General features: G+C 44.9%; 1 protein-coding gene across 1 annotated transcript; it reads right to left on the bottom strand.

The window, feature by feature from the left end:
* Fbxo40 (F-box protein 40) lies at window positions 1-26,464 on the bottom strand. Its single transcript, XM_052739752.1, has 4 exons — window positions 26,290-26,464; window positions 9,831-9,860; window positions 5,307-7,214; window positions 1-3,012 (listed from the first exon to the last, which is right to left on the bottom strand). Exons 2-4 carry the CDS (start codon window positions 9,831-9,833, stop codon window positions 2,800-2,802), a joined length of 2,124 nt encoding a protein of 707 aa, XP_052595712.1. The 5' UTR covers window positions 9,834-9,860; window positions 26,290-26,464; the 3' UTR covers window positions 1-2,799.

Below are 26,464 nucleotides of genomic sequence, written 5' to 3' on the forward strand. Positions count from 1 at the left end.
TCTTTGTTCTTTCTTTCCTCAAGCCTAGATTCCTCCTATTTATTCATTTGCCCGCCAGCCCCGCCTATCCTTTTCTGCCTACCTATTGGCTGTTCAGCTTTTTATTAGACCAATCAGGTGCTTTAGGCAGGCAAGGTGAAACAGCAACACATCTGTTCATAATTGAACAAATGCAGCATAAACAAATGTGACACAACTTTACACAGTTGAATATTCCGCAGCATAAACAACATGACCCATATTTACATAGTTAAATTTCCACACCACCTTTCAGAGTGCAAAGCAACTTTTATTTCCCACTAGAGGCACACTGGGGTTGCTGATGCAGAGATAAGTCAGCACGGATACATAAGACTGTGTTCTCCATTTCAGTTGGATTTGGCATCACACACACACTAGACTTGTACAGTATTGTTGCTTTTAAACCTACCTCGCTTCCCATTTGACCCTTTCTGGTAAGGCAAGCTTCCTTCTCAAGTCCCTAAGCTGCTGAGGTCATGTGCTCAGTTCTCTAGCCTCCCCGCTCCACATTCAGCTGCTTTCCACCTCTAGGTTGCCTTTCCTGGGGGTGATGGTCATCAAAGGGCTCCGCTCATGGGTGTCTTCCTGTCTAGGCTCTGTGCTTGCGATACATTCCTCCTCATGCTCCTCATCTGCTGCTTAAACTGAAGCCTTGCTTCTGTCACAGGGGACCCGCTGCTCATACTGCTCTCTGCAGTTTCCTTCATCCAATCATTCACCAAGCCCAGTGCCTCTGAGAAGGTCCCTTTCACTATGGCTGCCCTCCCACAAAGTGAGCGTATCTCCAGGGACCAGGGAAGACCACCTGGGGAAATCTCAGTTTCCTTTAACATAAACAATGGATTCCCTTATAAAATGAAGATGCCAATCATCTCAGTGCTGCTCTGAGATGGGAATTGATGGAGGAAAGTATGACTGGAAGTATCCACACCCCAATCAGGTGTGTGTGTGGGGGGGTGGCAGACTGCTCTCCTTGGCCAGGTTGCCCCCAGCAGTGCAGCTTTTGGAGGCAGAGCCCTGTGGCCTGTCTCTCTGCAGCTCCTGACCCATGTAACTAGAGTCCTGGGTTTGCTTCTGTGGTCAGTAGTTCTCTCTTCCTCTAATAAGAAACCCTGAGAGGGCTTTGAGAACTCCATTCCACTGGGGGAAGAAGTCAGAACCGAGGCCTGAAGAACTCGCTTTCTTTCGGCCTACTTCATTGTTTAGCTATTTTCAGGTACTCCTCTTCACTGAACAAAATCTTAGAGAACACTCTAGATACAGTTTTAGAAAAATGACGACTCACACACAAGAAAGCATTGTGAAATACAACCCAAACTGTAAAGATGAGGAATCATAGCATCGTGTTAACAATAGTGTCAGAGGACGATGGTGAAAAGAGAGTATGCTTTCAGTCTGGGCTCGCTCTGCTGCCTTCCTGACCCCTTGCAGAGGCACCAGCTTCTTCATCTGCACCAGCTTCTTCATCTGCACCAGCTTCTTCATTCACACCAGCTTCTTCGTCTGCACCAGCTTCTTCGTCTGCACCAGCTTCTTCGTCTGCACCAGCTTCTTCATCTGCACCAGCTTCTTCATCCGCACCAGCTTCTTCATCCGCACCAGCTTCTTCATCTGCACCAGCTAGGAACCGTGGTCAGAGAGGCAGATGCCCAGACAAGCAGCTCACAGATTGGCGAGACTCCTTCATGATTTGAATTCTTGGCTGGCTGGTTCCCGGTGATGCCTGCCTCCCTTTCCTTGTTTTTCATTAGCATGAGAACTTCTAGGATTGCTGGGAAATGGCACCAAATAAGGGAAGAGTAACTTAACCTAAGATAAATTACTTTCCTGGTTTCAGGTATCCCCAAAGAGGCCAGGGAGGGAGGATATATTCTTCCATTGGTGGCCCAAGGACGCAAAACCATATTGGGGAGATCAGCTCCATCTGGTTCTCAATTTAGCATCATCACATGTTTAAAAGTTATTTTGTAAACAAGTAAGAGTCCCATTAAGTTATGGCCACTGAATAGCTCTGTGAGATCGGATTTGTCACACTAAAAGGGGAGCACATCCTAACTTGGTGTTGCAACAACCTTTAGGACAGTGGCTCTCAACCAGGAGCTACTTTGTTCCCGGAGATCTTTGACCTTTCCTTCATTTTAAGGACTTTCTGTCTTTGTGTTGCCAAGACAACGGACTGTTTTGCTTTGGCCTGTGGTGTCCTTGAAACTGCTATGCTCACCCAGTATGGTCCATTCTGTTGGGTTGTGTTGGAAGCATCTGGGCTTTGATGCAGTGGGGGGACTAAAAGAGCCCTTAACCATCAGGGAAGACCAAGCTCTAGAACCTTCCAGATGAATTCCCTCCACCTGGGATACCCAGGAAGGTCACTGCACCTCAGACTCTATCCCTGTAGTACCTGCTCCAAGAACTTGAAGGTGGTTTGTAAACTAGATAGCTCAGTGAGGAATCACCAGCCTATGCTGGTTACAGAATTTCCTGGTTCTCTAGTCAACTAAGGACTTGGGTTCATTTTTTTCAAATGGCCTTAAGTTACTTATTTTCTCCCAGACAGATCTATTTTAGGAAATGAAAAGAGGAAAGAACTAAGATAAGGCAAAAATGTGGCACTATCTTACAAGCCATGGCTCAGAAAACTAGTGTCCTAGGGTAGTTGCTGAGGCCTGAAGGACTTCACACATTCTCAGACCCAGTGAAGCAGATATGAGGGGTGTCCTCAAACCGTACTGTCCTAATTTCACTAACCCTGAGGAGCCAGGAGCAGGGCTGTGCAAATCTTTAGGTGTGTCTACCCCGTGGTCGGGCCCTAAACGTGGACACCAAGCTCTCCCGGGCCTGCTCCTGGGGCTGACACATGCTGGTCAAACGAATCGGGTCAGTCTTGTGCTCCACGATGTTGAAAGGACAGGCTTTCAGGTGTTCGGACATGGAGGTGACTTCGTTAAACTCCCAGCTCTTGATTTTGGAGAAGAGGCTGCTGAACTGCCAGATCTGCCAGGAAAGAGAAGCTCAAAGGTGACCACGGGCAGGGAGCACTGAGCGCTTCCAGGCTGAATGGGTCTGAGCAGTGTGTGAGGTGGCTGGCCCTGTTCCTCTGTGGTCAGCTTCCACCGTGCTCAGTGGCTGCCTGGACATTCGTTATTTCCTTTCCCTGCATCTAATGCCTAGCACCTGGCTAATTAATCACCTTCCCAGCCAGCCTTATAGTTGTTTACCGTGCCTGATGCCAATCAGCACTTGATACACACCTTCTCCAGCAACCTATGAGCAACAAAAATTATGTCTAGACACAGTTTGAATGGTGATGATTAGCACTCGGGGGGTTCTGCTCTGGAACTTTTGACATCAAAAGCAGATTCTCTTTTCCCTCTGTACTTGGACTAGGAGAAAGCTGGGGTCCGAGGAGCCCCCAGCAGCTCCCAGGGACACTGAGGAAGATCTACCTTAGAATACAGTCAATATTGCACAAGTGAGGATAGGAACAAGAGTCATTTTTGAGCTGCTAGAGTGAACCTTACCTGAAGCTGTTGCCTTTGGATTTTTTAAAAAATTATATAGGTTAATATGTTTCTTTTATCATTTATGTCCCTTTATGTTTGTTTTCTAAAACTTAAAATTAAAAATAGCTAATAAAGGAGGGTATTCTTAGAAATAAAGACCCCCAAAGAGGATTTCTATGAGTATGGTGCTCATTGATTTTTCCACCTGGGATAGGGCCGCAGAGTCACCAGCTTTAAAGGGCTGAGGGTTAGACAGACAGATGCCCTTTCAGCCTGACTGCTCCACCATCATGTTTGATCATTGTCCCTGGGCACGAAAAGTGTTCCTGAAATCTTAGAACTGTCATCATTTTTTCTTAAAAAGCCTTTAATATGTGTATCCTTTAGCATCACATAAGTTATTTCTCCCTTTCTGCAAGGAAATTTGTCTGTCCCATATGATATCCAAAAGTGGCCAGACATATTTGAATTTGGGACAAAATTGAACCAAAAAATAATGAGGTTTATTTTAGTATGTAAATTACATTATTGACATCTGATTTTATAGAGAAAGATGTGTGCTGGTCTTAGATGAATGTTTATCACTAACGTGGTTTGGTGGCAGCTGGTCTTTAGTATGTGAATGTGGGCATAGATAAATAAAAGGGTCTTATAATTATTTTTTCATGAAGACTGTTTAAGGAATAATTAAGGGAAAAGATACAGGATCAATAATTAAGGGAAAATATACAGGATACTTTGGACATAATACTAATTCCTCCAGACCAGTTTGAGAACATCCACGTATTATGGGCAAACACAGCAGTGGAGTGAGTGACCTAAGTAGACATTGTCTATTAAGGGTTCATATTATCAACATATTTGCTATGAGAAAAGATATCACAGACACTTTGAATATGATGAATTAGGAGCTTAACTTCTGGAGAAGTTGTAATTCAGTGAAGACGGACTCACTTGAGAAAAGGAACAAGGTTCTACAGAAGAAAAAGATTCTTTGATTTATATATTGCAGTGTTTCATATTAAACAAGCAATTCAGCCATGGGAAATAAGCGCTCCAAACACAACTTTAAAATAAAACCTATTTTTAAAAGTCTGTTGGCATGAGACTGAGAGGAATTTGTTTGTCTATTACACCAATCAGAATCCAAGCAGGGAGCAAGGGGTACACTCAAATTGGGTGGGGTTTTTTTTTGGGGGGGGTGTGGTTTGCAAATCTGGGGGCAATATCCAGAGTTAGTAGCCTAAAGTTTCATGGAAAGAGGGAAACTGTTCACTAGAACAAGTAGCTGTGTGGATCAAGTCACCTGGTATAGCCACCTTCAGTGGAGGGACACAGCCACTTCATGGTGTCTTGAAGGCGAGGGGTGGCATGCTGAGGAGAGGGGATCCTTCAGCACCCCCCCCCCTTCTCCTCAAACAGTCGCACTGGTTCAGGCTAACTAGGAGCTGGAGGACGGGCAGGGGAGCCAGGTGAGGCAAGCTGCAGAGATAAGTCTCTGGATGGAGAATAGAGAGAGCCAGTGCAGAATGGGTGAGCAAATGAAAGATATTCAAGGGGTCTAAGCAGGCATTGGCACCCACACTATACTGCCGAAGATACGTTTATAGTCTCTTTCCTGCTGGGCTGAGCTGCTTAAGTGAGTCTTACTTTCAGCAACTCTCCCAACGTCTGGTACAGCACTTGTCCCCAAGAGAGCTTTTAAAAATATTTATTGAATGAGTGAACACATAAATGAATGAGCGGGTGAGTGAAAAAAAACCAACCAAACAAGTGTTTACTTGCCTGACTGTGGACTTTCCAGGAGGTGCCTCCATGAGAATATCTCTTCTTTTTCCATTGCAAGAGGACCATCCCTCGCTCTTGCAACAAAGTGGCACAGATGTTCCTCATCAGTACCGACACCTGGGAGAGCTGGGCTAGGCTGATGCTGTCCAGAAACCCAGCAATGTATTGCAAAACCTCCAGCGGCAGGCTGGTTAGAGAATTCAGGCTCTTCCTTCCATGGCCTGAGAGCTGGTCGCTCTTCCATCCCTCACTCAGCTCCGGAGCAACCTCTGGCTTGATGGCAAAGGTCTTCAGCTCCTGGCTATAGATCACTTTTGCTTTTTGTCCAGGGGGGCGGAAGTGGTTTTGGACAAATGTACATCCCAAGTAGGCGAGAGGGCATCGGTGCTGGAACCAGCCATTGAGACACGACTGAATGTCTGTGTGGACGTTCTTGAAGTGCAGGGGAAACTCATCTCTCCTGAAGAATTTGTTGCAGGTGAAAGTGAAGGCTGAGCTGCTTTTATTGTGCCTCCGAGTTACGCACTCACTGTGGAGCTCCACGTGCAGGCCCCCAGGTCGGGCAGTGCCGAGGACATCAGCCAACACGGTCTCTGAGGAAAACTGCTCTGGCTCAAAGTTGTATGTTTGGGTGGCAAGGTCCATAAAGAGCCCATCGATGCTCCTGGATTCAGAGATGACGTGGCCTTTGAGTTCTCTTTCCAAAGCACACTGGAGGGTGGTCTTGATGAGATCGGATTTGGGCAGGTCCTCCACGCAGACGCCCAAATCGGAAGTGTCCACGGCCTTGTGTTCACTTGGCCTGCACCTCAACATGGCATCTCCCAGGCGAGCTCGCTTCCCGCAGTAGCTCACGGGAATTTTGAAGGTGTAAACCGTTTTCACTTCTTGAGCCTCGAGGTTGCCATAGACAAAATCTCTCTCCTTGGGCGTACAAGCAGGCATCTGCCCGAAGTGGATGAGCATACGTCCATTGTGCACCAGATACATGTTGTAGTCTTTGGCATCTACAGCTGTTTTCAGTCTTTCCAGAACACCATCCTGCCAGGGGGCAAGCCCTGTCATCTCCATGGCAACGGGAAGATCCTGGGGCTTCGGGCTTTCCTGTGGTTCTCTCCCTCGGGGCGAGCCCTCTGCATCACGTGTGCTCCCATCACCGGAACACCGCTCTTTCCCAGTCACACTCTTGTCTTCTCTCTTCCCGGAGGATCCCGTTAAAACCGAGGCCGCGTGCTCCTTGCTGAACATGCTTTCCCACTCGCCAAACTTGGCCAAGTCCATTCCTTCTTTGGTTTTCGCCAGGGCATCTCGTTCCTCCTGACTGAGTTCCATCACTGGCCCGTCGGTTGCTGGCAGACAACCGTGTGGTCCTGGCCTGGCATCCACTCCCCCCACCGCGCCTCCAATCTCTTCCCAACTGGTGTCACCATTCATGGCTGGCTCCTCGGTGGCATCTCTGGTTTCTGGGAAAAGTTCTACCATTTTCAAGGACCTGAAGAGAATGTTCTGGTCCTGGAGGGCCAGGGCTGTGTCCAAACACTCCTCGCTGGGGGTCTCTTTCATGATGTTCTCATGAAGGATGGTTTCGGAGTCCACATTGGGCCAGCGGTTCCATTCCATGGAGCAGCAGACCACGCTGGCGGGGCACACCTGCAGATGCTTAGCCAGCTTGTGGCGGGCCATGGAGAGCGGGCAGCCATACTCGGAGTTGAGGCAGGGAACCTGCTCTAGAGGGCAGAGGAGCGCGTGCTCTGCCTCTTTGCACATGTGGAAGGTAGCGCCACAGAGCAGGTGGCAGCTTATCACCGGGCAGGAGACGCTGGGCTCCACTGGAACATGGCAGTGGCGGTTGATGCATCCCTCACAATGCCTGTGCTGCCCAGGTGGAGGCCTGTGCACCCGGCCCTGGACACAGTAGGGACAAAGGCAGAAAAGACAGGTGAGTGCAGCAAGGGGAACGGAATACACTCCTGAAGTGGGTTTTGATGCACTCACCTCCTGTCTCTTTAAGACTTCTGTAGCAACCTCTGAATGCAGAGAACAGTCCAGAACAGTCTTTGTAGCAGTTTATGCATTGTAAGTGGTATGTTTAAAACAGATCCCAAAGACTGGGCTGTGACTCACTACATTTGACAACTGTTATTTTCAAGCTATGTATTATGGGTGATTTGTATTGATAATAGTATTGTCTTAGGGTTACTGTTGCTGCTGTGATGAAACATCATGACTAAAAGCAAGTTGGGGAAGAAAGGGTTTATTTAGCTTACACTTCCACATCATAGTACATCACTAAAGGAAGTCAGGACAGGAACTCAAACAGGGTAGGAACCTGGAGAGAGGAGCTGAGGCAGAAACCATGGAGGGGTGCTGCTTACTGGTTTGCTCCTCATGGCTTGCTCAGCCTGCTTTCTTACAGAACCCAGGACCAACAGCCCAGGGATAGCCCTACCCACAATGGGCTGGGCCCTCCCCCATCAACCACTAGTTAAGAAAATGCCCTACAGCTGGATCTTTTTTTTTTTTTTTTTCTTTCGAGACAGGGTTTCTCTGTGTAGCTTTGCGCCTTTCCTGGAACTCGCTTTGGAGACCAGGCTGGCCTCGAACTCACAAAGATCCGCCTGCCTCTGCCTCCCAAGTGCTGGGATTAAAGGCGTGCGCCACCACCGCCCGGCTTACAGCTGGATCTTATGGTGGCATTTTCTCAATTGAAGTTCCCTTTCAGATAACTCTAGCTTATGTCAAGTTGACATAAGACTAGCCAACACAACTATCAATATAATTTTGAACATTGCTTTTTAGACACAAGACTGGATTCCAATGTACCTATATTTCTCATCATGCTTATTACTTTTTATGAAAATATCCCTTCTGAAGACTGTAACACGAATTGCTAAATGGTCTTATTAATAAAAAACCAGGAGCCAGATATTGAGGTGAATGCTGAAAGATCAGAGAAACAAAACAAGCCACAGCCAACCTCACCTCACCAACTCCTCAGCCGATCCTGTTTCCTCAGACTGAAAGCCTCTGAGTCCTCACCCAAAAGTGTCTCCACTGAGCTGCTGCTAAAAAGCTTCTAGTTCCTTGTCCTCACACCTTCTATACCTTTCTGCTTCCTTCTATCACTTCCTGGGATTAAAGGAGTGTGTCCTTCCTAAGCAAAGACATGAGATCTCAAGTGCTGGGGTTAAAGATGTGTGCCACCATGCCTAGCTCTGTTCCCAGTGTGGCCTTGGACTCACAGAGATCCAAATGGATCTCTGCCTCCCAAGTGATAGGATTAAAGGCGTGTGTGTGCCACCACTGTCTGGTCTCTATGTCTAATCTAGTGGCTGTTTCTGTTCTCTGACCCCCAGATAAGTTTTGTTAGAGCACAAATAAAATATCACCACAGAAGACAAAGAAAGGAAGATATGAAAAGGGGAGAGGGTAGATGTAGGAGGAGATGGGGGAAGAGTAAATAAGATCAAGATATGCTGTATGAAATTCTTTAAGAGTTAAAAGTATTATTTAAAAACTTCTGCCTGCTGGGCGGCAGTGGCACATGCCTTTAATCCCAGCACTTGGGAGGCAGAGCCAGGCAGATCTCTGTGAGTTTGAGGCCAGCCTAGGCTACAGAGTGAGTTCCAGGAAAGGCGCAAAGCTACACAGAGAAACCCTGTCTCGAAAAACCAAAAAAAAAAAAAAAAAAAAAAAAGAAAGAAAGAAAGAAAAAGAAAAAGAAAAACTTCTGCCTAAGATTATGAAGATAGGGTTGGGAATTTAGCTCAGTGGTAGAGCACTTGCCTAGCAAGCGCAAGGCCCTGGGTTTGAGCTTCAGCTTAAAAAAAAAAAAAAGATTATGAAGATATAGATTTACATAGCTCCAGGAGTCTTTATTTTTTTTATTTTCCAGTTTGATCTACAATATATTGGGATTATATTTTTATATATAATTTAATTCAAGACCAAAATAATATTTATTCTCTGCAAATAATGATGGTGTACATAACACTTCTGAAGATGAATATGCTGTTATTCATCTAGCCAACTGTTCCAGAGGACAAGACCAAGCCTGGTTTTCCTCTCTAGCATCTGGTGCTTGACACAAGCCACACTAGGTATTCAGTAATACTTCCTGAATGAGGGAATTGTTAGCTATTTAGATTATTGTTGGCATTTTTAATATTTTACCTTTTAAAAATTTCATTAGTTCATTGACATTGCATAATAATTCAGTATATATATATACATATATACACACACACATATATATCAAACAATGGCTACTAACCACATCACAGTAATTAACATTTCTATCTCATCGTTTATTATTTCTATGTGTTGAGCAATTCATTTTCATTTTTTTCACTAAAAATCTTTGCTCACAACTCTTTCTCGTCTTTCCCCTTAGTCAGTGTCCACTTTTGGATAACAAATATCACGCAGTCACAACTATAACCATTGGCTTGGGCTCTGGGATAACTAGAGTTAGACCTGGATCTCTCAACAGTGACACTCCAACAAAATTATGATACTTACCATGGCTTCCCAACGTCTGGCTTCTTAACTCTAGGGGAAATATGAAAATACAAATGATTAGTAAGGAAAGTGTTGTAGTTATTGATATAATCAAGGGCCAAAGAGACTTCCCATGGTCCCTCATTAAATTCTGCTCATCACCTTGGAGAAGTTGTCCCATTTTGCAGTTAAGAAAATGGAGACTTGAGAAGCTAACTTATCCAGGGTCACGCATCTGCTAAGTATGGAGTCAGGTTTCCAAGTCAGGCCATGCTGGGCCAGGCTCTCTGTACCGACCCACATGTCCTCTGATGGGGCCTGTTCCAACGATGGAACCCACGACTTCTGCGTCTTAAAACCCCTCTTCACTTTTGACCTCCAATTGCCTGTCCAGCCCCCCGTGGAGCTTCATGTCTATTGAGGGGCCAGCCTGATGTCCAGCTTGACCTGGGGCATACCTATCCTATACCATTCACCTAGTGTCTTCAGCTGTACTGTGGCTAGGTCAGGGGTCAAATTCCCCAAACTCTAGAAGCAGGCTACAGTGGGGACAGTGACAATCAGAAGAGAAGCCGTTCTGCCTTAGGGTGAATTGAAGTTACCCAGCTCTGGTTGCTTGGTTCTGTGAGGGAATGGATTGCCAGATCTTCTGGGTTTTCCAGAGAAGGGAGGAGGCAGATTTTTGTGAGTGTGGTTCAGCAGAGTGGCTAGGAGGCTGACTGCATAGGTTTCTCTTCTAGCTCTACAGGCCAGTAGCTAAGAGGCTTTGGGAATGTTTCTTAGCATCTTTTAAATCCATTTCCCCTTTGTGAAGGAGGCGGCTAGCACTACCTACACCACTAGTGAGCAGGCTGGCACTATTCAGAGGGATGAAAGAGTTAAATACACACGAAATTTAAAATAAGTATTCTCTATTTCATCATAGCGCAAAATATTTTACTACACGATGTATCAGAAAATCCTCAGAATTCTAAGTGTTGACAACTAATTCAATTTAAAACAAACCCATTCTGTTTGGGCAAAGACAAACTATTCAGGCTAGACCAGCCATGCTGGCTAAGTTTGTAACGCGTGGTCTAGAGAGTCAGCAAGGTTGTTCCAGTTTGTGTTCATCTGGGGCAGAGCTGGGAGCTTAGCTCTCCAAAATCAGAAGGTGTAGAACCTTACATTTTTATTTATTTAGAATTTGGCAATTTGCTGTGGGTGATTCTCTCCCAGTAAAATTTTTTTCAAACATATACAAAAGGTGAATGAACATATACAATAAGCAATTCATGACACATCACTCTAACAATTGTTAGCATCTTGCCATTTTTGTGCCTCTTGCTCTTGAATGGTTAGGACCACCCCACATGATAACAAGATACTAAAGATGCTTATGATGCTTCATCCCTAAGGACTTCAGCATGGACCTTTTTTTCTGGAATTCATGGTACCATCATCTCATCCAAAAAAACTAAAAACAACTACCTAACATCATGAACACACACACACACACACACACACACACACACACACACACACACACACACACACACGAGACAGGGTCTTCCTATGTAGCCCTGGCTGTCCTGGAACTCTCTATGTAGATCAGGCTGGCCTTGAACTCACAAAGATCAAAAGTCTCTGCCTCCCCAGTGCTGGGATTAAAAGTATGCACCACCACACCTAGTTTGAAACAGAATTCTTTTTAGTACCAATGTATTGAAGTTGGAGAAGTCTTTTTTATTTAGTCTGCAATAACTCCCCCCACCCTTTTCAAGGAATTTTTACTCTGGCTCCCTCCTTATGCTTTTGTTGATCTGTCTACCCATTCAACAAACATTTGATCTCTGAGTCAATAATGCCCATGAGTCACGCAAACTGCTTTCAAACTGAGTCTTAGACACTTTCATCAGACTCACCTGTGGTACATGTGTACCTGGAAATCTGCATTGTTCTAGGTGGTAGTCAGCCTTATGTGGCTGTTTCAATTTGATCACAATGGAATAAAATAGAGCAATTCCTCCTTCGTGCCAATTGTGTTTTAAGTGTTCAGTAGTCACACCTTCAAGTAGCTACTCTGTTGGATGACGGAGAATAGAACATTTCCATTTTCATGGACAGTTATAACGCTCTGTGCTACTGTAGAATCTGACTGCACCTGTGGCTATGTGTGGGATAAATACTGGAATTATACCCTCAATACATGCCCTGGTGTTTTTTGTTTTTTTTGTTCATTTGGTTTTTTGCTCGAGTTATCAGGGAAGAGGAACTTCAATTGAGAAATTGCCTCCATTGGTTGCCTATAGAAAAGTCTACAGAGCATTTTCTTGATGGATGATTGATGTGGGAGGGCCCAACTCACTGAGGGTGGTCCTGGATTGCATAAGAAAGCAGGCTGAGCAAGCCATGAGGAGCAAGCTAGTAAGCAACATTCCTCCTCCATGGTCTCTGCTTCAGTTCCTGCCTCTATCGGGGACTATGGGGTCCCCTCCCAGGGTCCAGGAAGAATCTACAACCAGCTGATAATTAATCTTTGATGAGAAGAAATGAATCTATGTACACAAAACTCCTTAGTTCATACACTTTATTATTCTGTGATAGTTCTCTCTCTACACAGCTTCTATTCTGCTCTCATGTCTAGCTCCTCTCTTGCCTGATTTCTCTCTATATTTATCTACTGTCCCCTCTAGGTTCTATCTTAATTCCTTCATCTAGTTCTGTCCCTTCTAGGTTCTCATCCATCTAGTTCTTTCCCCTATCAGCTCCTCTCCCATCTCCTCTCTCATCTGGCTCTTCCTCATCTTGTTCTTCCCCATCTGGCTCTTCCTCATCTTCCATCTCGTTCCTCTAGTCCTCTCTTCTAGCCCTTCAATCTAGTTCTTCCCCATCTCAGTTTGTTCCTCTCACGTTCTTACCCATCTAGTTCTTCCATTCTCTTTTCTCTTCTCTCTTCCCCTGTGCCCTGAAAGTCCTGGTATATATACACTTACAAGCAGTAGTCCCTTGGCAGTGCAAAACTAGGCTTCCAGGGTCAAATGGAAGGGTGATAAGAATCACATAGGGAGGCAATAACTGTTAATTATCATTTGCAACCCCAAAGGAAGTGACCAATGGGGAAATGAATTAACTAAAGGCTAAATTCAGGTAATATCTAGAAAGAGGGATCTTATGTGCTCAACTATAATCTTAAACGTGATTGGTAGAAAATGTTAAGAATCTATAAGTTGCTAGGTCAATGGGAGAAAATAAAACTGTCTTCTTTTTTCCTGTGACTCCTATGTGTCCAAGCTATCTGCCGTTTTTCTGCAGGGTGGGGGAAAGTGTGCTCAGTTGCTAGGCAACCTGTGTACAGCTAGATGCCTCTGGTGATAGTTAAAGGGAGATCTGGAACTGGAGGTAAGGTTTGGGAAAGGAGGAAGTAAGGCTTAATTGGCACATCCGCCAGGCCTTCTCAAACAGGTAGCCTGGATGGTTAAGTCTGTTCTTAGAGAATACAGAGGTATCTCTGATAAAGTATTCTCCTCCATCTGGGGATGGACCTGGCCGGATGCTGCTAATGATGATAATTACAGGGAGGCTTGAACTGGGGTTCTGGCTGAGCATAGCTGTCAGCACAGAGGTTATCTAAATATTCCTAGAAGTGGTTGGGTAAGGAGTTAGAGGTCTATAAAGTTAGTAAGGCTGTAAGAAAGGAGGGTACGAGCTGAATTGTGTAAAGCTATTACTTAACGTCCACCTGACCTAGGTAGGTAGTGTCTCCTTGTGGAATTTACCTTAAATCAGGAGACTTGCATATGGACTGTTATTACTGCTAGTCCTTGAAAGTGGCCAAGGGAGATATCTGATTCCAGAGAAAGCCTTTCCTGAGGCTGTTCTCCAAATACCTGGAATGTGTGTGTCCAGAGAGTGATCAGTCCACACTGTTAGTCCTTCTTGGGGAAAAGTCAATTGGGAAAACTATGAAGGCACACATGACTTTCATAACAGAATACAACTGATATATAACAAGCCAAGTAACACCAAAAACTCCTTGGGATTTGGCTTCCTCTGGAGGAATTCCCTGATCCCTCCAGGTAGTGACTTTGCCATAACCGGCTGAGTTCTTATGATATATTCCTGTGGCCCGCAGCATGCCTCCAGTTTACTGTCTTGAGTTCCTTCTCTGACTTCTCTTCATGATGGACTATAAACTACAAACTTTACTTTTTTAAATTTTATATGCATTGGTGTTTTGCTATGGGTGTCAGATCCTGTGGAACTGGAATTACAGACAGTTGTGAGCCACCATGTGGGTGCTGGGAATTGAACCTGGGTCCTCTGGAAGAGCAGTCAGTTCTCTTAACCACTGAGCCATCTCTCCAGTCCCTAAACTACAAACTTAAATAAACACTTTCCTCCACAAGTTGCTTTTGGCCCTGCTGCTTATCACAGCAATAGAAACCAAACTAAGTCAACACACTTCCAATCTGATCATCCTGCACCTTCGTTCTAGACCCCACCAGGCTCACTGAGTAATCATGAAGGAGGATTCTCCCAGTGTGCTCTGTTCTCCTGCCACCCTGAACCAGGGGACAGGTAAGAAGCTGCAACTCACAGCATCAAATAGGTTCAGGGCCCAGTCATACAAAAGCAAAGTATGAGAGCCAGAGAGGAGCTGGACAGGGTCAGAGGGCTGAAAGGGTTGGACTGTCTTATGGGCTGAATGTTATGCCCACCAAAGTTTTTAATGCTGCAACCTAATCACCAATGTGATCATATTTGGAGGGAGAGTCTTTGGGAAGTGTTTGGGTCTTGAGAGCAGAGCCTTCATAAATGAAATTAGTTGCCCTCATAGAAGGGGCCTGAGAGGAAGGACCCTCAGACTTCTGTTCTATTAGCACATAAAAACACGATAGCTGTGAACCAGCATGCAGGCCTTCAAAATACAACAAATCTGCCATAATCTTGATCTTGGACTTCCAAGTGAGAAATAAATTGATGTTGTTTTATAAGTTATGCAGCCCCTGGTGTTTTGTTATAGTAACCAAAATGAACTATGATAGACTGAGACAGAACAAGGTCAGTTCAAAGAATACATCTTTTGTATGCAATGGTCCAGCTAACTGATCGCTTAAGACCAGCTTAATGGGCAGGTTGCCGCTTGCCATATTTGAGATCGTTCCTAAAGGGAAAAATCCATGGTGGACTTTGTGTGGAAATTCTTAAATATTAGACTACGGGATCTGGAACCATTTGGTACACAATGGCGGCATTTTACATTGTGATTTGGGAGCTAAGTGGGATGAAACTGATGTAGAGAAAGTGATGTTTCACAGGCGAGGCTGAAGACAGCAGAAACGGAAAGATGAATCGGATGGAAGACATTGCAAAGGGAGACTCCGGGTTATTTCTGACTGGAGATGTGGAAATGAGCTAAAGTTGATGCCAAGGTTTCAGTCCAAGAGAAAAGAATATTGGCCACAAGTTCCGAGAAAAACCGAAGTCTATGAAGAAACTACTTGAGGAGGCGAGATGAGTCCCACAAGTTTGATGTAAACTGTTCAAGGTGATGGCAATCCTGTGATGGAAGAGGAACTTGGAGGCAGAGATGATGGTGTGGGAATTACCCAGGTGAGAGAGAAAGCCCTAAGCGGGGAAATGAGAACACAGAATAGACATCTGAGACATGAAGTATTAATACCCAGCCATGTGTGACCACTTTGCAGACATTGGGAAAAAGGGCAGCCAGAGGAGAGACTAAATGTTGTGCAAATCAGGACTATGTTGTCACAGATATAAAGGAAAAGGTGAGTAATGCCACCTACATTGCCACACACACACACACACACACACACACACACACACAAACACAAAAACACTAATGGTGACAGCCATGACTACAGGTGCTTATGAGCAATCCCCAAACAGCTCTTGTGGCATTTCAGCTGTGGGACCCTTGCCCATTTGAAACTGGTGCTTGTTGAGAGAGGAGAAGCACATACTTTGATGCTGACAGGATTGTGGCCTCTCAGGAGGAATGGCACCATCTGCTTCCTGTTCAGAATGGCAGCTAATCAGTAAGGATGGAGTGTGGAACCCTCTGGATTCCTTCAGGCTTTCAGGTGGAAAAAAAGGCTGATCACAAAGGGTGGGAGGGCATGTGGAAAAACTACCAACATCGGGAATGTCCGGCATACTTAGTACATGTTGGCAATGTAATTAGTCACAATGCTAAGCTCAATTTCTGGGGAGAGAAACAAAGGGTTTGGCTAGTTTACTGGACTCCAGGCATGAGAACTCTGCTCCCCAGCAAGGATGCGCTTCACTACAGGCATTGTGATGGGCTCTAAGCCCAACCTTTCCCCTCAAGTGTTTTAGAGTTCTTAGGAACCATGAGTGAAGGTGAGGATATACTATAGCTTGCTGTTCTCTATTACTGTGAAGTTGTTTGAAAATATCTGAGAGAAAACAGTGCATGCTGTTAACAAAGATGTTCTCCCCCTTCCTTTTTAAATGTCACTATTTAAAGACCTCATTCCAAACTCTAGAGTGTCACCAGCTGAGTGACCTTGAGATAGGACGAGTGTTGAGCAAAGATCACCTTGGAGAAGTTTGGCAGTAAAAGAAAGAAGAAAGACAGACATAGTCCAAGACATAAACAAATCACATCTCAACCTTTCATTGTGTACTTGGGAGAAACTCTTTTTACTGGGATAAGGCTCAATCCAGAACTCTTGAGAGTCTAAATTACTGCCTGAGATTCTCCTGGTTTAGTATTGAAAGTCAGACATCCCAGGAAATCCCTAAGGGGCAAGCAGATTTGCACAGTGAATTGATCACCTTGAGTTTCAGACAATGAGTTTTGCCCCAAATGAATCAAATTAGATGTTACATCTGTTGCTTGTGATGTAGAGAAAGTTACTCTCATCCCCTGATTCAGTGCTCAATGGCTAGATGCTTTTCTTTGGAGTTTGACTTACCTAGACTGAAGATATATCTCTGTTGACTATAATGGACAAAGAGAAGTGTCTTAGTTAGAGTTTCTATTGCTGTAATGAAACACCATGACCAAAAGCAAGTTGAGGAGGAAAGGGTTTATTTGGCTTACACTTTCACATCACAGTTCATCATCGAAGGAAGTCAGGACAGGAACTCAAACAGGACAGAAACTTGGAGGCAGGAGCCATGGAGGAATGCTGCTTACTGGCTTGCTCATCATGCATGGCTTGCTCAGCCTGCTTTCTTATAGAACCCCCCCACAGTGACAGTACCCACAATGGGCTGGGTCCTCTCACATTAATAATTTTAAAAATGCCCTACAGTTAGATCTTATAGAGGCATTTTCTCAAATGAGGCTCCCTTCTCTCTTGATGACTCTAGCTTGTGTCAAGTTGTGAAATCAGCTAGGATAAGAAAGAAGGTTTTCTTGGCTATATTAACATTTATTTAGTCCTCACAAAAACCAGGTGAGGTGGAGGTTGCCATCTTCAGTTTACAGACAAGGACACCGAGGCACAAAGAGATCTCCGTTTGTCAGGCGTCAAATCCAACACTCTGTTGTGTTCCTAGGGGACATGTATGGTCCATCTCCATCATTTGGAGAAAACACAAGGCCATGGCTAGAGTGGGCACAGTAAGTGTTCACATGTGCAATCCTTCCAGAGTGGAAAGGAGCTACATGATCCTTATCAGGAAACTGTTGTCCTATTATAAATTGTTTCTGGCTTTTAAGCCACAGCTATCCAAATGCACCCCTGCCAGCAGCTGTTAGGCCACAAGGGCTGTAGCCAGAAGGAATTCTGTTTCCTCAGGCTCTGACTCTTGCAAAGCTAAGAAGAGAACTTAACTAAACCTCTGTCCCTCTAAAGAACTCAAGATTCATAGGTTAAGGTGGAATTCTGCTCTTCAGAGGCTGAATAGCAAGTAGCTCACCTCCTCTCCTAAAAGCCCTCATGCTTCTCCTCGCCCCTCCTCATAAACCCTTCTCCACCGGGCTCCTCCCTACCACTTCCTGTCAGCTAGTTGCTGCCTCAGCCTCCTGACCACAGGTGAATTTTACTTAATCAAACACATCTTTGCATCATTAAACAAATATTCTAGAGCAAAAACACAAGTAACTTGAAATAATATTCTACAGCAGGAAACACCTTTGTCTCCACGCAGATATTTTTGTAGGCCTTTCCATCAGACCCGACATTTTGTCCCCTTTGAGTAGAATAAACAAGAGAACAGTCTCTGACTGGCGGTACTGCACTTCAGGGAATACAAGTGTGAAAGAGAAAGCTTCAGGGTTAAAATGCTACGCTACAATATTGGTTCTCAAACTTGAAGTGAAATACCCACTGTATGTATCAGTTACGTGCTATAGAACTTCTTCACTGTAAAAGAGATGATAAAAAGATATGCCTGAAGCTGGGCAGTGGTGGTGCACGCCTTTAATCCAGCACTCAGGAGGCAGAGCCAGGCGGATCTCTGTGAGTTCGAGGCTAGCCTGTTCTACAGAGATCCAGGACAGGCACCCAAACTACACAGTGAAACCCTGTCTTGAAAAAACCGAAAAGATACACCTGAAACAATGTATGACTTCCAGGTGTCCCTGATCCTTTCACTTTCTATGCTCTTGTGTTCACCCTTAAACTCTCTATTCCCACTTCTAACAAACTAAATTTAGTTAAAAATGTGTGCAACATGCTTTCATCAAAATATAGGTTTAAATTTCCCCTTTCCAAAAGAGACAATAACTAACATGACTTAGACTTTATTAGCCCAACAATACACTCCATTTTATTGGCTCTATCAGATGTAGTCTGAGTGAAGTTGATGGCAGCAGGTGTGTGGTAAAGGAGTGAATATCTCTATGAAGAAATGGAGCATTTAGAACCTGGCAGGAGCTGGGCATGGTGGAGCACACCTTTAATCCCAGCATTCAGTGGGCAGCGGCAAGAGGATCCTGTGATTTTGTGGCCAGTCTGGTCTATATAGTGAGTTCTAGGACAAAGAGAGACCCTGTCTAAGACAGATAGATGGATGGATAGATAGGTAGGTAGGTAGATAGGTAGGTAGGTAGGTAGATAGATAGATAGATAGATAGATAGATAGATAGATAGATAGATAGATAGGGATGGATGGATGGATGGATGGGTGGATGGATGGATGGATGGATGGATGGAGAGATAGAGAGATAGGACCTGTCTGGTGGGATTGGGGACAGTAGTTTAACCAGATGATGGTGGTGGCATTCTGCAGACTACTTAGAAAGTGATAAAGTTGCTAAGCCAAGGCAAGGGAAACAGAACAGTGGCTCTTAAGGCTTTTAAGGAGAGGTCCCCAACGCAGAAGCAGCAGCATTGTCTGAGAACTCATTAGAAGTCTCGTTTGAGTTCCAAACCCAAATCTACTAAATCAGACCTACTGATTCTCACTAATTTTATGGAAGTACAAATTTGATAATCATTGAATTGCAGACAGCTTGTAACAGTGCTTGAAACACAAGGGAACCACTGCTGGGTGGGTGAGAATAAGCACAAAGGCTTGTTTTCCTTCTTGAGACAGTCTTGCTCTGTAGCCCAGGTTGGCCTGCTAGATGAAGGGTTTTCATGAAAGACCTAGAAAGACAGTGGGCAACTCTGCTCACTTCTGTATCTAGCACCACTACCAAAGTTGGTGATCTCTTATCTGCTCTAATACCATGGTCATATAACCAAGCTCACTTGCCTCTCTTGCATCCCATAATTCATAGTTCCCAGGAGAAATAATGACTTTAACAACTTACAAAATGGTGTCATCACTCAGCTCTGCTTAACACCTTCAGCCATTTCCAAGACAAGGAAGAAACTGTCAAGTCATGGCTGTGGCTGACAAGCCCCTGCATGAACTGCCTCTGTCCCTTTCACCTCACTTTTGACCTTGCACTCTCTGCTTTGACTTGTCACTTATTCTAGCAGGGAACCCACCTGTGTTCTTTCTACCAGGACTATGCTCCCCTCATCCCCACCTGCATCATGAGCACCCTGCCAGTGTTTGTATCTCAGTTACTATGTCACCTCTGCAGAGAAGCTTCTGTGACTGCTCTAGTACTAGACAAACCAATTAGTGCTCTCCTGAATTACCTAGGTGCTTATCTAATATCCCAGAAGTTAATCTATTATTTATCCATCAAATGGGGCTCAGCACCCCCACAGAACCCAAGGAGGTAACCTGAGACAAAATGAGGAAAGTGTCTGAAAACATAAAAATCATTCCATTTTTTTAAAATCCTTCCTGTATGAGAAGGGTATTTTTGCTCCATCTCCCTGATCCATTGCATCATCTCTGTAGCTCTTGGCTAGTCTTTCAATTTGCAGTTCCTCCTTGCTCCAATGTCCTACAGACCATGAGTGGCTTAATGATCTTTAACTCCCATTAAAAAGAATCTTACTTAACCTTTTAAAGAACAGAAATCCTCATCCTCTCCCCCACAGGTCACCACAAAACATTCCTTAAAGTACTGAAGGACTGCAGATTGAACACTCAGGCATTTCATGTGTTGTGTCTAGGAATGCTCATTGTCACCAGAAGTCACAGAGTTAACTCAAGGAATCTCTCTTTCCTAGCCTGAAGTCTATAACTTTTAGTGCTCATCCATATTGCCCTATTCGTGAAGGAAATGCCCATCATCCTTAACAATTAGGGAAATGCAAATCAAACAACTTTGAGATTTCATCTTAACCAAGTGAGAATACCAAAGACCAACAGAATAACTGCCAACAGGGAAGATGTAGAGAAAGGAGGACCCACCCTCGTTCACTGTTGGAGAGATTGCAGCCACTCTGAAAATCGGTGTGAAGAATCCTCAAAAAACTTGTAAGTCTACCATATGACCCTGATATACTTCTTGGTATATGTCCAAGGAGCTAACATTCTACTCCACAAATCCTTGCTCACCCATGTTCACTGCTACTCTATGCACAATAGCTAAGAAAGGGGAGCAACCTAGATGTCCTTCAGCTGACAAATGGACAGTGAAAATGTGGTACATACACACTATGGAGCACTATGATGCCAATGAACCACAATAAAGACAAGCATGGCACAATAACCCTAAGGGTGTAGTAGTAGTAGCATGTATACTTTGGTGGTAACTAATAGCTCTATAATTTGATTTAAAGCCTACTTAACAAGAGAGAAATCATGCCTGATACTAGAAAACCTGGCCAGCCACCCAGGACTAGTGAAATCATGGATCTTGGAGGAGAACCTACAACCACTACTTACTAAACCAGCATAATCCCTAACTGCTTCCTAAACCATGAGGCAGAAGGAGTGTGCTAACTGGAAATGCACTGAGCTTTAGAAACCTCAAAGCCCACCCCCAGTGACACATGTCCTCTAACAAGGCCACACCTCCTAATTCTTCCAAATCGTTCTGTCACTCTGGGATCAAGCATTTAAATGTATAAGTGTGTAGGAGTCATTCTCATTCAAACCACCACAGACATCTGAAGGATTAGGGGGTGTGGCTTTGTTAGCAGAGGTGTGTTATTGGGGGTGGGCTTTGGGATTTCAAAAGCCCACTCCAGACCCAGTCTCTGGCTCTCTGCCTTCAACTTGCAACAAATGTGAGCTCTTAGCTACTGCTCCAGTGCTTTGCCTGCCTGCCTGCCTGCATGCTTCTTGCCGTGACAGTCATGGACTAACGCTCTAAAACTGTAAGCAAGTCCCTAAGTAAATGCTTTTGTGAAGGCAATATGAAGGCCTAGACTTGACTTTACAGACTCCATCTTAGGGAAGGGCCACCATCTTAGACCACCCGCTGTACTCAGTTCCAGGAAGGACCTCAGGAATGTGCCATGACAACTCTAACAGATACAGGGCAGTATGCTCCTGCAGACAGTCTGTCTGCAGTTTATGGCCCTTGAAGATATCCAGATAATCTGCTGAGCAGCCCAGATAATCCTGCTCGGCAAGTTGTGGTTCCCCGCCAGAAGTCCAACCCAATAGTTTCAAATGTGGTTTTGTGCCGAAAGTCTAGACCAATAGTTTCAAAAATCACCTTGCCCCATATCCCTTCTACCCAATCCCAAGATCCCAAAGCATGTAATTCCCAGCTTTTTTCTTTCTTCTTTTTTAAATTGGTTTTTCCCTATAAAAACTTTCTACCCATGGGCCCGCCACTGCCACCACATTTCCCTCCATCTGCCCGGTGGTGGCCCAGGTTCGAACCTGACAAAAAGACCCTTATGTGCTTACATTGGAAACTGGCTCCTTGGTGGTCTCTGGGGGTTTCGTGACATGGGCACAACACTTTCTGTGGTGGTTTGAAAGAAAATGGCCCCCAAAGAAAAGTGGCACTATCAGGAGGTGTGGCCTTGTTGGAGGAAGTGTGTCGTTGTGGAGGCAGGCTTTGAGGTCTCATATATGCTCAAGCTACTCCCAGTGAGACAGACCACTTCTTGTTGCCTTCTGATCAAGACGTAGCCAGCACCATGTCTGCCTGCATGCCGCCATGCTCCCTGACAAAATGATAATGGACTGAATCTCTGAACTATAAGCCACCACAGTTGCTGTGGTCATGGGACCTCTTCACAGCAATAGAAACCCTAAGACATGTTCTTTTAGAGGTTGCCTTGGTCATGGTGTCTTCTTACATCAATACATATGGAGACCATTACAAACAATTACAACTGATCAAAATGCAGAGTTGTGGAGCCCAGTTCCAAGTAACACACCTACAACCCAACTCCTGCTCCTAAGGCTCAGGGATCATTGTGGAAGAGGGGGTGGGAAGATTGTAAGAGCCAGAAGAATAGGAAGTTTGTGGTGAGATTGTGTCTTCTAGAAATGTCAGAGAAGTTATATCTATGAAGTCTCATCAACATGGCTACCTAAAAAAGGCCTGAAGGAGGAGAAAACCAATAGACATGCTAACATGGAAGGCAGAAGGCTCCAGAGGTCTTAACCCTAGAAAGAATTACAGGCAACTAAGGAATACTGAGAATGGGAGAAATAGTCTTCCCCAGGGAAGAGCACACAGGTTGGTTATTCAGTACCAAATGGTCAGCCCTGAAAACATATGCATTCAAGGAACATCATTATATGGACTGAGAAAGTTGCATTTTTATATTTGGGAACATACACACACACACACACACACACACACACACACACACACACACACACACACTTATGTGTGGGATGTTCTGTGTGGCAAATGTGTTGCTCTGATTGGTCAATAAATAAATCACTGATTGGCCAGTGGCCAGGCAGGAGGAAGTATAGGTGGGACAAGGAGGAGAATAAAGCTGGGAAGTGGAAGCTGAGTCAGAGACACTGCCAGCCGCCACAATGACAAACAGCATGTGAAGATGCCGGTAAGCCACGAGCCATGTGGCAAGGTATAGATTAATGGAAATGGATTAATTTAAGCTGTAAGAACAGTTAGCAAGAAGCCTGCCACGACCATACAGTTTGTAAGCAATATAAGTCTTTGTGTTTACTTGGTCGGGTCTGAGCGGCTGTGGGACTGGCAGGTGAGAGAGTTTGTCCTGACTGTGGGCCAGGCAGGAAAACTCAAGCTACACATAGGTATGTAACAACAATTAAGATGCTGTGGATTTAAATGAAAGCGAGGAGTGTGTACATGGGAGGGTTTGGAGGGAGGAAAGGGAGGGAAGGGGGAAATGATATAACTGTATTATAATCTCGAAACTATTTTTAAAAGAAAATAAGAGAGTTCCCATTGCCACTAGGCTTAGACGTTACTGTGGTGGGAACAGTGAGAGAAGTTTAGATGGGCAAATCGGAGCAGATATCACAACTGGCAGGTGCACTCAAAGCAGTAGAAGGACCTCTGACCAGAATATTAATGGAGGTCACAAATGTGTCTCAAAGAATGTACTAGAATAGGAGCTGGGGAGCAAGTGCCCCTAACATAGAACCCTCGAATATAAGAATAAAAATCTATAAAGAATAAAAAGAATTAAGAACAAATATTTAGACTATAGATAGGGATTATGCTGGTTCAGTAAAAGAGTGGGTTGCAGGATTTTCTCAGTTGACGTTTCTGGAATAGGACTGAATTGTCCTACACTACAAAACCTTAACATAAGTGGCAGTCTAAAAAGGCCTTGAGGTCAATTTGAAGCAAATTTAGTGTATTTACCACTGTAGTGATGGTGGATGGCTGTCACTTCCAGGTCTTTTGTTAATGAGGTGAGGCACAGGAGAAGAAAGCTTTTCAACCCCTTAGGTAAATGAAACCTGCACTGAGTGGGACTGACTTGGAACACACACACTGAGCACAGCCAGAATTGTTACCACGCCTTGTTCTTTGGAACCCCCTGCAGCTGTATAACCAGACACCTCTGGACCAGGCAGAAAACCAGGAACTTTTCCAGGGCTTGTCCGACTTCAGTGCATATACTAGGGTGGTCTTTGTAACAGACTGTGCTTCAGTGGACCAGAGGGAAGCCTGGAATTTCCCCATAACAAGCTCCAGGCTATGCTGATGGTCCAAGTTCTACCTCTCCAGCTTTCAGAGGAGAACCTGAGGCCCTGAGGTGGACTGTGTCTTGCCTGAGCTCTGACACTGTCTGCGACTAGCCACTTGTTCTGTTCTCGCTGCACCCAGATGTTCTGTTAAGTCTGTAGAAACCCCGGCACCACATAGCCAGTACCTGAGTGGAGGTGGCCAAGGGTGTGTTAAGAGCTTAGATGGTGCCAAAGGTGAAGTAGGACAGAGCCTGGAAGGTTGGAGGAAAAGGTGACTAAATGTCATTGGCCAATAAGGTCGCAATAACACACATAGCAGGTATATTTACAACCAGCAAGACAGAATGGGATCAACAGTAATTTTCACATGTTCTGCTATGGTTTTAAAGTTAGTGACACACAGGCTTGATGTCAGGGAGATCTTTTAGGCAATGGCCCTTTCAGCACCCATCATATGGTGCTGTGACAATTGTGACCCCTCATGTGGCCAGCCCTCAAAATGATTGATTTCTGAACTTGAGTCTCGGTGAAAGTGGGAAGGTTAAAAGGCAAAGATCAAATGTGTTAACTCCCAACCCACTCACCCACCAGCTAGTCAGAGTTACTCATTGTTCTCCCAGTTCCCTGCTACGGAGATATTTAACTCTAGAGAAAGAACATGTATAACGTTAACCATTAAATTCATCTCTCTGCCCCTTGGGGTTTTAACTCCCCTTGGCATCTATTGATAAATCCCTCATGTGGTCCATGGGCTTCTGGGCTGTGATTCCGGCAACTTCACCATCCACTAATAAAATGAGCTTCCCGGCATCCCGTCAGCTTTACAATCGGCAGTCTTCCATCTCTAGAAGTCACTCGACCTTTAAAGCTTTTGACTTATTAGCATTTAATTCTCATAGTCAGTCCTTAACTTGGGGGGGGGCTGGCAAGTTGCCCCCTTGAAGACTTCTAATCTAGCCTACCCGAGTCTCATGCACCCACTTCTGCCTCAGTGCCATGGAAACTCTGGCAAAATTAAACGCCGTTTAGACAAGGCCACCATGAAACTGATTGTGCCTAAGCAAATAGGTCCGATACTAACATAGACTCCTGTACAGACTTGGGGGGTACACTGGGGGTTACAGGACAGTGACAAAAAGGAGCCAGAAGTTAGGGCATCTGAGTAGTTGCCTTAGACCCCCTTGGACTCAGCATTGACACCTCAGATCCCTTTCTGCTCAGGCCACTTCCCAGGCTGTCCTCAGCTGAACTCTGAACTGAAGAAATATAGGAAACTAAACAGGGCCTCTTTGCTGTTGCCAACTTTTTTTCACGAACACAACACTGTACGGTTATTCCAGGAGCGAGGAGTGATTTATCCGCCTTCCTAGCTTTTAAGACCATGAATGGCTTTCCTCACTTTGCTTCTGCTGTTCTGGGTCAACATGCTTCCAGTCAGTCACAGTTTTGAGTTTAAGTACATCCGCCTGTATATGATTTTCAGCTTGTAGAACACTTTCACTTTCATGGCTGTGTTTTTTTGGATTCAAGGGAAGTGTGCAGGAAAGAGCTGCACTTAGGCAGTTTTGTTAGGCAAAGCTGGGTTTCAGATTGCAGGCAGAGTGTGAGTAGCGAGTGCAGTGAAATACAGCTGTGGCGCGGTAGCCCGCAGTGTGTCACTGTGGATGGACTTTAAGCCTTGTGACAATGACTTGCAATTAGAGCAGCAAAGATGATTGGAGAAAACGTTGCAGCCTTTGAACTAACTCTGGGTCTCCACTTCTTTCCTCGGCACATGCTGCCTCCCCCTATCACTGCTCTGTAACTAAGATAACACTGAACTGTTCTGATTGATTGTAGAGGAGCCAGCCTAAGCCGGCAGAAGGCTGCTGGCACTACAAACTGCTGTAGGATTTTAAATAAACTCAAAACAGATTACACATGGCTGAGGATTCCCAGTACCAACCTCTCCCCCATCACCCACAGGTTCCGAAATTTGTTTAACAACCCACCTTCAAGGCACAGAGGAACAACCTAGGTTGCACCTGCCCACGTTTGAAAATCTTACCTAAATGGTACAAGCTGACTCAGCATCTGCAGCTACCAGCTCTTAGATGGTAAGCAAGGTCTCAAGGAGGTGGCTGCCGGTGCCTATGCTGCAGCAGAGGACCGGAGTTCTGCTGGAAAGGCAAGCGAATGGGAGAAAACGTCAACTGACATAGTTCAAGTGTTTCAAAGTTAAA

Source organism: Peromyscus californicus, unplaced genomic scaffold (genome assembly GCF_007827085.1).
Source record: "Peromyscus californicus insignis strain IS unplaced genomic scaffold, ASM782708v3 Scaffold_16__1_contigs__length_79575227, whole genome shotgun sequence".
Taxonomy (NCBI): Eukaryota; Metazoa; Chordata; class Mammalia; order Rodentia; family Cricetidae; genus Peromyscus; species Peromyscus californicus.

What these genes read in the sequence shown, in the direction of transcription:
- Fbxo40 (XM_052739752.1), bottom strand. An exon ending in CCTGGAAAGTCCACAGTCAG is followed by an intron (nt 3,013 to 5,306) that starts GCAAGTAAACAC and finishes CTTTCCTGGCAG; the next exon opens with ATCTGGCAGTTCAGCAGCCT.